General features: G+C 38.3%; 1 protein-coding gene across 1 annotated transcript in view; it reads right to left on the bottom strand.

The window, feature by feature from the left end:
- Positions 1-2,136: 2,136 nt before the first annotated feature.
- PIWIL4 (piwi like RNA-mediated gene silencing 4) overlaps positions 2,137-12,712 on the bottom strand; it is a 38,858-nt gene continuing 28,282 nt past the window's right edge. The window contains exons 16-20 of the mRNA XM_069469052.1: positions 6,565-6,635; positions 5,018-5,171; positions 3,231-3,356; positions 2,972-3,119; positions 2,137-2,253 (exon numbers count right to left, since the gene is read on the bottom strand). Coding sequence (XP_069325153.1) covers positions 2,137-2,253; positions 2,972-3,119; positions 3,231-3,356; positions 5,018-5,171; positions 6,565-6,635 — 616 coding nt within the window. The remainder of the gene's footprint in view (positions 2,254-2,971; positions 3,120-3,230; positions 3,357-5,017; positions 5,172-6,564; positions 6,636-12,712) is intronic.

Genomic DNA, 12,712 nt, shown 5'->3' on the forward strand with positions numbered 1-12,712 from the left:
GGGTGGGCAGCTCTACAGACCTTCCTATTGCCTAATCAAAATGCAGCATGTGGGTTTATACAAGCTGTTTGGTTAGGTAGTGATGCTCTACATCACTGTTTGTACGTTGATGGAAGAAAACAACATCAACACAAAAACAAAAACCACCACCCTTAACTGGAGCCATGCCTTGCCTCCAAAGACTTGCTATATAATGCCGACTTTAAATCATATAAGGCACTTCCTCATATTAGAGCTCTGAGAGAAATTTTTTTAAATCTTAAGAGTCTTTTTCATTAAGGCAGCAGAGTCTTGTGGTTCATCTCACAGCTTTTGCAAGTCAAACAAACTCCAGGACAAATTCTAGCTCCAAAATTTATTAATCCTGTAAACTTTGGTGAATCACACGGCATCTTTACTCCTCAGTTTTACCATCTGTAAAAGGGTCACTAAAGTCAAATTCATAGTTGTTATGGAGATTAAGTGCGGAGTGCTTGCCTGGAGCTTACAAACACCTCTCTCCCCTCATGCCCCATAAATGGCTCTCCTGTTACTGGACAGTACCCATGTTGGCTGCATTTCTACCAGGCCTGGACAAAACTCTCAAGTAGGAAAAGAATGTTTTCTGTGCGCTGTGATGTGACCTCTGCGTTGGCATCCCCTCCATAGCCTGCTCCCCTCGTCCCCAGAGAGGACCCACTGCTGTCCCCACACCCTTTGCCACAGCCTTCCACATCACCTTTCCTCAGCAAGCAGAATTTGGAGCTCTGATCGTTCCGTCATCAAAAGATCTTTTGCATGTAGCCGTATTCTCATTCCTGGGCATTCCAGTGTGAAAAGGGAGAGAAGACGAGGAGCCACAAAAGGAGACGGAGCATGAGTCATCAATGCAGCAGGAGACGAACCAGGAGAGTGCGTTATCCTACAGGCCAAGAAAAGAGTGTCTCGGAGGGGGACATGATCGACTGGGTTGGGTAAGACGAGGCCTGAGAACTGACTCCCGGATTTAGCAAAGTGGAGGTCATTGGTGGCCCGGACTAAGGCAGTTTTGATGTAGTGGTTGTGGTGAAATTCAACTGGAGTAAAGAATTGGATACTTCAAGCATAGACTCTTCTTTTGAGATGTTTTTCTGTAAAGAGGAGCAAAGAAATGGGGTGGTAGCTGGAGGGGGAAATGGTTTCCTTTTTAAGGTGGGAGAAACAACAGCGTATTTATAGTGCCAATGGGAATGACCCCGTAGTGAGAGAGAAACTGGTGATGCAGAAAGGAGAGGGGAGGATTGCTAGAGCAGCATCCTTCATAGGTCAGAGGGAACGGGCTTTAGTGCCGAGCCTTACGGGAGCACAGGTGTGGTGTATTTATAGTAACGAGGGGAGGGGCGGGCAGGGTCTGTGGGCACAGATGCCCTTAGGGGAAGGAAAATGTAGAGCCTGTGGAAGTTCTCTTTTGACAGCTTCTGTTTTCTCATGAGTAGAAAACAAGATCATCACTAAGAGTAGTGGCTACGAAGTGAAATAAAGTCCCATCAAGAGAGCAAGTGATAAGTTCAGATTCAGAACAGAACTCAAAAATTGACGGTGATACGGTCTAATGGGTAGGAGTCTTTGCTGAAAATACTTAAATAATGAAGTTCACATGTAATGTTAACTTAAAATTCAAATAACAACAAACACATCTGTGATGCTCTGAACTTTTATTTTCTAATAACTCTTTAAATGACTCTATAAAATGCTCTATAACATTATTTAAGAAAACCTCTGCAAAATTTAGGGTGGGAATTAGACTCCGTTTATCTACCATCAAAATATCACACACTTTTCTTTTTTTTTTTAGTAGAACCCAACTAAAACATGGTATAAACAATTATTTTCTTAGAAGATATTTAACTCTGTGTAATTCTTTATAGGTGATGGAATATTTTAATTCCATATACCACAATGAGAATTTACCTCCAGCATGTAACTCTTTAAAAAAAAAATAACATACAATTCTTTTGAACAGTTTCAGATTAACTTATTTTGCTTTTTCTTCCCAGAAGTTGAGACTAAGCCCAATCTCCTTTCCCCAGTCATAGCCTTGAGCTCGTGGTAGATTTGCACAAAGTATACCAACTATTCCTTGGATTCTTCATTCATAGATGCCAGTGGTTCATGTCATCACAGGTAGAAGAGAGAATTGGCTAATTGCAAACTTGGTTCTTTATGAATGCTTTGTGAAACCAGAAAGGTCAGCTTATGTGCATACAGACATGGTGCTGGGATGCTGACTATGCCCTGAGGAAGAAAAAGTATTGATAATAAGCAAGAGGATAACTTGTTCTTCAAAGTGATTTTTTTTGCTGGTTTTTTTTTTTTTCTTTTTTTTTATCTGCTGGTTATGTAGACAATAGAATGGGTTTCTGGGTAAACAGTAACACAACTTAACCAACGAAGGGCAACTTCACTCGTTGGGAACTTAAGCTCACTGGGGAAGATGGAATGGAAGGTCACTCCGGATTTGTGCTGCTGGGACCTGGGAGCCATCCAACTTAGGGCTGTTTCCCAAGACCCCATGCTCCGAGGGGCTCAGAACCAACCTCGGCCTTAGACTTTGAGAGCAGCTCTTGGCCTAACTCACAGGAACACAGGACAGACCCGTGCCTGTTAGCACTTTCCCATCCGGCACAACAGGTGAGTTGGCTTCAACTTCCTCAACACGGAAATAACAATACCCTGATTTCCTCTCAGGCTTGCATAAGATAATGTATACAATAAAGTCCTCTAGAAACTATAAATATTAATCTATTATAATAGTTGCTGCTATTTTATTTCTATGACAAACTGGGTTCCTCCCACTGTGCATGTTAAGTAGCCATTCACTCATTCATTCATGCCTCCTTTGAGAAAGTCAGGTATTGTGCTAGTACCCAGGGATACACAGGTGAACTGTATGACAACTCCTAGGTGGGAATCCTGAGTCTCACATTTACATAAGTAAACAGCTTTCACTCACAGGCCAGTTGTAGTACAGGTGGCACAGTTTGAATGTAAGTCTCTGCATGTGGTCGGGTTTCAAGCCATTGTCATCATAGATAACATTATAGTAGGTGGGGTTAACAGTTCCCTGAGAGGCTGCCTGGCTGATCAAGTAAAAGTCATACCTGAGGGGGGAGATGGAATGAATGTCAGAAAGGCGGCAAACAGAGCAAGGACAAACCTAAGCAACACACAATGTATGTGTTGTTAAAAATGGATTTTCCAGTGGCACTTGCCATTCCGGACGTGTTGCTTCTGAATCCACGACAGTGCCAAGCGGGGGGTTTTGTACAGTGTGGTTCATTTCTGTAAAGAATCGTGGCATGCACTTCTTCCTGATCACGATCACTGACAGTCTGGAGCTTAGAATCAGAGAGGCAAAAAATAAAAAGAAGAGAATGGAAACCAATCCATGTGGCTTTGTATTTTTTTTTTTGTAATTTTAAAAATGAAATAAATAGAAAATCATTAGAAAAACACTGCAAAACAAATAAAATAAAAATCATCTACAATCCCTCCTTCCCTAGAGATACATACAATTTTTAAAATTAGGGATGGTCCTCATTTGTTGCAAAAGTGTGCTATGCCAAGTCATTTGCCTACTTTATATCATCTAAAGGGGGCGGGAAGGAATGGTTAATAGGACTATGAGCTTCAATTAGCAATTCTGCAGAAAGATTTTCCAGAATTATCCATGGAGACCAGATTTATTGTTTTCATTAGCAACAGTCACCCTATTTTCACCTTCACTCTTTCTCTCAATTTTATTTCTGAGTAGCAAAGGGAGAAGCACAAGTTCCTTTTACTCCTCAAATAATCCTTTCTGCATCATGCAAAACTCATGTCTGGGTGGACAAATGGATGGACCAAATATCCATTCTGGCCAAATGCTGAATGGCCAAGTGTTAAGTATTCCATAAAGCCAAGGCTGAATCCAAATATTCGCCATCATGGAAGGAAACTCTGGGATGTAAAGACCAATGTGAAGTTTCATTTTAAGCATTATAATTATTTTTTTTAATTTTATGAATGTTTTCAATATTGAAGCTGATGCTATAGTGCAAGAAAAGTAAGTCCTTAGCACTGCCAGCTGTTAAATTTGCTCCTGCATCCCTCAGTTGCATGCTTGGAATTCTTAACAAACACATTCACCTGAGGTCAGTGAGGAGCGAGGAATTTTGGCTCCAACAGTGTGGATGAAGCTGCAGGTGATACTGCCACGAAGCTATTAGGCTTTCCTCCCTCTCTAACAGTAAATGACTGAGGTCAAGACTCAGCTCCTTTGTGACTTGTGGCCACAACGCTTTGGATGATGGTGGTGACAATGGTGTCACCCTACAGATGGAGCTCTGTGCACAGCTTAGAATAAGATACTTTCCAGATATTTTTAGGAGCCAATTTAGGATTAGTGTCCTTCCCCATTTACCATTTTTAATATTTTTTTGCACTTGCCACTTCACGTAATCACTGAGGCAAATTTTGTACTGACACACCCAAATTTTAAAATGTAACAACAGAGCAAGGTGCTTGGTGTTTAAGATGATCTCATTTCCATCTGCAGCTTAGCTTTCATGGTACTCAGACCCTTTTGAAACCTTCCATAGACCTTAAGTGCCTATCAGTGCCTGCAATTCAGAGGCTTCAGTTCTGTATGTCGACTGGGGCCTCAAATTTGAAACCACAGCTTGTTTTCTTCCATGGCATGTTAGTAGGTAAGAAGCATCTGCACTTGCCAGCAGCCCGGCAGGTTTCCTGCAGAATTTCAGAGTCAGGTGCTCTGATGCCTACCTTCCTTCCTCCAGGTGCCCCCAGCAGGGCTCCCAAGGCTTTCCCCACCCAGGCTATGTATGTTAGACCATCCCAACTACCCTCCAATTTAAGGGAAATTCATACAGCTCTACTGGCATAATGCAGAGACAGAGAAAAACTTAATTGCATTAAAAAGAAAAGTTATGCTCCCATACCTCGTGTACAATTGTTACACTGAATTGGGTGTGTGGAGGAAAGAACAATAATTGAATACCTGGTATTTGAGCTGGCTTCTGTCACACTGTTCAGCAGCTGGGGGACTTCGTATTCAACAAGTGTTTTCAGCTGGCCATCCCCGACACCATCACGGTACACAATTATCCGTGCTGGCAAATCATGATTGTACTTGTACCATTTGTTGAGTGCTCCTGCAGAATTTGGTGTTAGTAAGGAAAGAATGACTTAGGCAATGCCAAGAAAAAATAGCATTCCCATATACTGCAATGTTTAAATAGGTTTGCTATTTCAAACCACTGCAAAATAGGGCAATACCTGATTTTGGTTATATTTGCAATAATATTAAAATGGGTTAACTTTAGGGAGTATTCCTTTGTCTCTGATACTTGGGGAACCATAATGGTTTCTATGGCATAATATATTCTTAAACTTGGCATATCTCTTTAGCAAAACTTTAATATTTAAGCAATAAATTAAAATTTAATTCATGCAATTGACATACAAATGCCTAAGACCAAATTAATACTAATTTAGTGTCTTCAAGTCTTTAAATCCTCTCAATAGTTATGAACTAGATAATTTTATGTCACTTTCTTCCCTAATGAGAATAAATATGAAAACATAAGGGAATGCCTTGGCCATTCCTCTGAAAACATCTCTTCACACAGACTCACCCAACTGATTCCTGTTCTCACTGAGGATATGAACCCTGAAAACATTTCCACCCACTCTAACTAGAAAGTCTCTAAAGAGCAGAGAGACCAGACTGTAACTTTCACCCAGCAGAAATTTTGAATAACAACTGCTAAAAAAAATTACCAAGTTTTGAAGTGAAGGGAAACTGAAAGGATGGAATAATTCTTCTCATGTATATATTGCACAATTATTTTAGAAGAGTTTATTGTCTAGGAAATTCATTTTAATTTGATAGAAGATAATCATATATATAAATTCATTATGAACATGTATCACCAAATTCACTTTTTTTAGGAAAAAAAAATATTTACAACCCCCCAAAGTTTACAGATGGGGAAAAGCAGATCAGAAAAGGGAGGTACTGGCACAAGTCACACTGCTAGGGAATAGCAAAGCCAGACCTGGGCCAGGGCTGGTGAGGAAGCAGAAACCCTAGATCTGTCTTTCCAGAGCCTCGCACTGTAAGTAGGACGCCCTTCCTCGTCTGCTTTCTTCCCCATCTTCTCCTGCTCTGCCACCTTACCTGTTAGCACTCCCAGCCTAGGGCCAAAGGCTTCTCTCCTATGTCTAGATTTAACACTGCTGTGTCATAACCCTAGTTCCTCCAGGGTAGGTTTCTTTTGACCTTCACACTGCTTGCCGGGGACGCCAGCAGCCACAAATTTTCCTTCCCCCTGGCTTTCTGTTTGTCACACACAGACAAATGTAAGTGCTACACAGTCTAACTGTTAGCCTGAGTCAGCACACAGCTTCAGGGATCTGGGTGACAGGTGACACAGACAGGCTTGGGGAGTTTGCTTCCACCTATCTGGTCTGCTATAAGCATGGGGACTTTGGGTCTGAAGCAACAGTCTTTGGAGCCCACCCACATTGCTGTATTTTTAGTACCAGTCATGAAAACTTTTAAGCAATCTGCAACATCCGTTATTGTTCTCTGAACAATGCAGCGGGAAAACCACCTAAAGTAAGCAAAGGACAAGTAAAGTTCAACTTCAAAATTCCTACTATAAACAGTTATTAATATTAAATGAAAAAATAGACATTGTGATTAAAAATCAATGTTCGTAATTTTGTATATGTTATGTGATCATAATTTATTGAAAAGAGAAACTAAAGCACCGTGCTAGCATCAGACATATCTAGGTTCAAATCCTGGCCAGTACACTTACCAGCCATGACACTTTGCTATGTAAATCTAAGTCTCAGTTTCCTCATCTGTACTAAGGAGATTTATAAGATAGTAAGGCAGTTACTACCTTATAGCGTTGTGGTAAAAATTAAGTTAGGAATAGATGTAAAATACTTGGCACAGTACTAATAGTAAACACTAATAAATAAAAGCCACTATAATATTTTTATAAAAGAATGTATTAATTTAGCAGATCTAATTTCAAAATATTCGATGATTTCTCAAGCATAAACTTCCATTTCTATAGGTGAGCCTTTTAAATATGAAATCTTAATTATCTAGATTTCAGAAGAAAGTTCTCTTGCTAAAGCCATTATTGAATTAAAAGCACTTAGAAAATGAAGATAATAACTTAGTGGTGAGTATGTGCCAACATTATTATAGTTCTCTGAACACATGCAACAATAGTAACACAGCCAGGTGCATGCCTATAGTCTCAGCTACTTGGGAGGCTGAGGCAAGAGGATTGCTTGAGCTCAAGAGTTCAAGGTTCTATGATCCATGCCTATGACTAACCACTGCACTCCAGTCTAAGCAACATAATAAGACCTTATCTCTAAAAAAGTAAAAAAAAAAAAAAAAGAAAGAAAGAAAAGAAAAAGACAGTAACATAATTAGGAATGCTGCTAACAAACTGGAAGTTCTCAGTGATGTCAGCAAGATGGCAGAATAGGAGCTTTCTACCATCATCTCCTCTTCAGAGCATCAGTTTTGACAGCTACCAAGTGGATAAGAGTACTTCTGTGGGAGTCCAGGAGCCCAATGGAGAAAGTCTAGTACACCACTGAAGTAAAATAACCAAGAATAAATGCACTAAAGAGGGTCACACAAACAGATTCACTTTACCTGTGTCACCCCTCCCCCAGGGTCGCACAACTCAGTGCCAAGAGAGACCCCCCCATCTCAGCCCATGATTTTTGGGTGAAAGTGAGAATGTAGTAAGTGAGCACCAAGCTCTCCCAGCCATACAGGCTGCTACCCAAGATGCCCACTGATTTCTTGCCTCACTCACAACACCAAAGAAATCAGCACAGCTGAGAGGTTGGGAGAGTCTGGGAGCAGGGAAGAGAGGCTGCAGACCCTATTAACTGCTCCATAAATGCCATCAAGAAGCTCACCCATAGGTGGCTTAGGATGCCTTGCCTATAGATCCCCCAGTTGATCCACAGGCACCACAAATGCTCCATGCATCTCACCACCAGCCCTTGCCCATGGTGGTTGCCCAAACATGCCCCTGCAGGCAGAAAGTGCAAGCATCTCACACAAACAGCTAGCTCGGCTCTGCAGGATTGGGGGAAGGCACACAAATTAGCATTTCAGGGCACCACCCTAGGGAAAAAAATGGAAGCCTCTCAGACTCTGGCCTGGCTTTGTGGGACTGAGACAATACATGCAATTTTAGGAATTCCCCTCAAGAGGGAACAAGAAGTGTGGAATGGGCATATCCATAGAAAAGGTGTGAGAGAACCTCAGAATTCCTGTCTGGGCTGACTGATGAATGCTCTTCTCTCCCAAAGCTAGCTAGTAAAGACTAGAGGAAGTGACATTTTTCAAATGCAAAGATAACAATGCAAGACTTCAAGTAACATTAAAAAAAATCAATAAATATGATGCTACCAAAGGAACACAATAATATTCCTGTAACCAACCCCAAAGAAATGGAGATATATGAACTGCTTGACAAAAAATTCAAAATACTTGTTTTAAGGAAGTTCAGCAAGCTATACAGCAACACAGACCAGTCAATGATGTTAGAAAAACAATACATAAGCAAAATAAGAACTTCAATAAAGACATAGAAATTATAAAAAAGAACCAAACAGAAATTCTGGAGCTGAAGAATAAAATAAATTATATAAATGCAATAGACAACATCAACAGCAGACTTGATCAAGTAAAAGAATCTGTGAACTTGAAGACAGGCTATTTGAAAATATCCAGTCATAGAAGAAAAGAATCAAAAGAAATGAAAAGAAAGCCCATGGAATTTCCAGGACACCATCAAGAGAGCTAACGTTCCCATTATAGGAGTTTCAAAAGGAAAAAAGAGAGAGAAAAGGGCAGAAGGCTTATTTAAATAAATCATGGCATAAAACTTCTTAAAATCTGGGGAGAGATGGGGACATCCAGGTACCTGAAGCTCAAAAGTTCCCAAACAGGTTCAACCTAAAGAAGAATTCACTAAGACACATTACAATCAAACTGTCAAAAATCAAAGGCAGAATATTAAAAGCAGCAGGAAGAGGGGCTTATCATATACAAGGGAACCCCCAAAAGCTCTCAGCAGATTTCTCATCAGAAACTTTATGGGCCAGGAGAGTGGAATGATACATTTTTTTTTAATGTGCTGAAAGAAAAAACTGCCAAGAATACTTTGCTTGGCAAAGCTGTCCTTTAGAAATAAAAAGGGGATAAAAACTTTCCCAGACAAACACAAGTTGAAGAAGTTCATCACCACTAGGCCTGCCTTACAAAAAAGAAAAAAAAAATCCTTTAAGCTGAAATGAAAGGATGCTAATCAGTAACATGAAAACATGAAAGTGTAAAACTCACTAGTAAAAGTAAGTATATCGTTAAATTCAGAATACTCTAATACTATAATGGTGGTGTCTAAATTATTTATAACTCTAGCATAAGGTTAAAAGACAAAAGAATTTAAAATAACTACAGCTACAATAATTTGTTAATGGATATACAATATAAGAAGATGTAAATTATGACATCAAAACCATAAATTGGGGGGTAGTGGAATAAAAATGAAGTTTTTTATGTGATGGAAGTTAAATTATTATCAGCTTAAAATACACTATTATAACTATAAGCTATTTCATGTAAGTCTTATGGTAATGACAAAGCAAAAACCTATAGTAGATACCCAAAAGATAAAGAGAAAGGAATCAAGCACACCATTACAGAAAACCATCAGATCCTAAAGGAAGACAGTAAGAAAAAAATAGACAAAAGAGCCAGAAAACAATGAACAAAATGGCAACAGTAAGTTGTTACCTGTCAATGATTATTTTAAATGTAAATAGATTAAATTCTCCAATCAGAGGACACAGAGTGGCTAAATGGATAAAAACAAAGACCCAACTATATGCTGCCTACAAGAGACTCACTTCAAATTTAAAGACACAGATAGAAAAAGTGAAGGGATAAAAAAAAAATATTCCATGCAAATAGAAAAACCAAAAGAGAGCAGGGGTAACTAAACTTAGACAAAATAGACTTTTGTCAAAAAACTCACAAAGACAAAGAAAGTTATTGTACAACAATAAAGGGGTCAATTCATCAAGATGATTTATCAATTCTAAGTATATTTATGTACCCAACATCAAAGCACCTAAATATATAAACCAAATCTTAGCATCTGAAGGGAGAAATAGACAGCAATACAAAAATCGTAGAGGAGCTCAATATACTACTTTCAACAATGGATAGATTATCTTGACAGAAAATCAATAAAGAAACTCTAGACTTGAATGACACTTTAGACAAAATGAAGATTTAATCCAACAGCAGCAAAATACATACTCTGCTCAAGCAAACACAGAACAACCTCCAGGACAAATAATACCAAGTCTTAACAAATTGAAGATGATTGAAATTATATCAAGCATCTTGTCTGACCACAATAGTATGAAACTAGAAATCAGTAACAGGAAAGCTGGAAAATTTGCAAATATGTGGAAATTAAACAACACACCCATGAATAACCAACAGATCAAAGAAGAAATCAAAAAAGAAAGTAAAAAGTACCTTAAGACAAATAAAAATGGAAACACAACATACCAAAACTTATGGGATGTACAAAAGCAGCTCGAAGATGAAAGTTTGTAGTGATAAATACCTATACGAAGAAAAAAGAAAGCTCTAAAATAAACAATCTAAATTTATATCTCAAAAAAGGCCAGGTGCGGTGGCTCACACCAGTAATCCTAGCACTCTGGGAGGCTGAGGCAGGAGGATCGCTCGAGGTCAGGAGTTCAAGACCAGCCTGAGCAAAAGCGAGACCCCCATCTCTACTAAAAATAGAAAGAAATGATCTGGACAGCTAAAAATATATATAGAAAAAAATTAGCCAGACATGATGGCACATGCCTGTAGTCCCAGCTACTCGGGAGGCTGAGGCAGAAGGATTGCTTGAACCCAGGAGTTTGAGGTTGCCGTGAGCTAGGCTGATGCCATAGCACTCTAGCCTGGGCAACAGAGCGAGATTCTGTCTCAAAAAATAAATATATAAATAAATAAATTTGTACCTCCAAAAAAACAGAAAAAGAACAACTAAGCTCAGAGTTATCAAAAGGAAGAAAAAAATAAGATCAGAGCAGAAATAAATAAAATAGAGGTTAGAAAAGCAGTAGAAAAAAATCAACAGAACCGAGAGATGGTATTTTGGAAAGATAAATAAAATTGACAAACCTTTAGCTAGACTAACTGCAGCTGGCCCTCCTTATCCATGGGTTCTATATCCATGGATTCAAACAACAGTATTTTCAACAGTTTTTTTTATGCATGGTTGCTTGAATCTCCAGATGTGGAACTCATCTGGAAATATGGAGGAGGACTGACTGAAGAACTTGAGCATCTTCAGATTTTGGTATTTACAGAGGGTTCTAGAACCAATCCCCTGTGGATACTGAAGGACAATTGTAATTTTAAAAAAAGAGAGAGAGATAAGACTCAAACAAAATCATAAATGAAAAAAAAATGAGACATTACAATGGATATTACAAAGATACAAAAATCATAAGGACAACTATGAACAGTTATACAGCAACAAATTAGATACCCTAAAAGAAATGGCTAAATTCCTAGAAACATTCAACCTACCAAGATTGAATCATAAGGAAATAGAAAATCAGGACAAACCAATAATGAGCATGGAGATTGAATAAGTAATCAAAAATCTCCAAATGATGAAAAGCCCAGAACCTGATAGCTTCACTGATGAAGTCTACCAAACATTTAAATAAGAATTAGTATGAATCCTTTCCAAACTCTTCTAAAAAATTTAAGAAAAAGGAACACTTCCAAAATCATCCTATGAGGCCAACATTACCTGATACCAAAGCCAGACAAAGACACTACATGAATAGGAAATTATAATATCTGTGATCAACACAGAAGTAAAAATTCTTGACAAAATACTAGCAAACAAAATTCAACAGCACATTAAAAGGATCATACAGCATAATCAAGTAGGATTTATACCTGGGATCAAGGATGGTACCACATGTGTAAATTAATAAATATGAAACACCACATTGACAGAATGAAGGAAAAAATCATATGATCATCTCAATAGATGCAGAAAGAGCATCTGACAAAATTCAATATCCATTCATGACAAAGACTTTCAATTAGGTATGGAAGGAATGTACCTAAACACAATGAAGACCATATATGACAAGCCTGTAGCTAACATCATACTCAACAGTGAAAAGATTAAGGTTTTTCTTCTAAGATCATTAACAAAGCAAGGATGTCCATTTTCCCACCTCTATTCAACAGAGTACTGGAAACTCTAGCCAGAGCAATTAAACAAGAAAAAGAAATAAAAGGTATCCAAATTGAAAAAGAAGAAGTAAAATTGTCTCTGTCTGCAGATAATATGATCTTATATATAGAAAACCCTAAAGACTCTACCAAAAAACTCTTAGAATTAATAAACAAATTAAAAAGTTACAGGATACAAAATCAACATACAAAAATCAATTATGTTTATATACACTAACAAAAAACTATATGAAAAGAAATTAAGAAAACAATCTCATCTACAATAGCAACAAAAAGAATAAAACATTTAAAAATAAATTGAACCAGAGTGGTGAAAAATCTGTATAC

This window comes from Eulemur rufifrons, chromosome 6 (assembly GCF_041146395.1).
Source record: "Eulemur rufifrons isolate Redbay chromosome 6, OSU_ERuf_1, whole genome shotgun sequence".
Taxonomy (NCBI): Eukaryota; Metazoa; Chordata; class Mammalia; order Primates; family Lemuridae; genus Eulemur; species Eulemur rufifrons.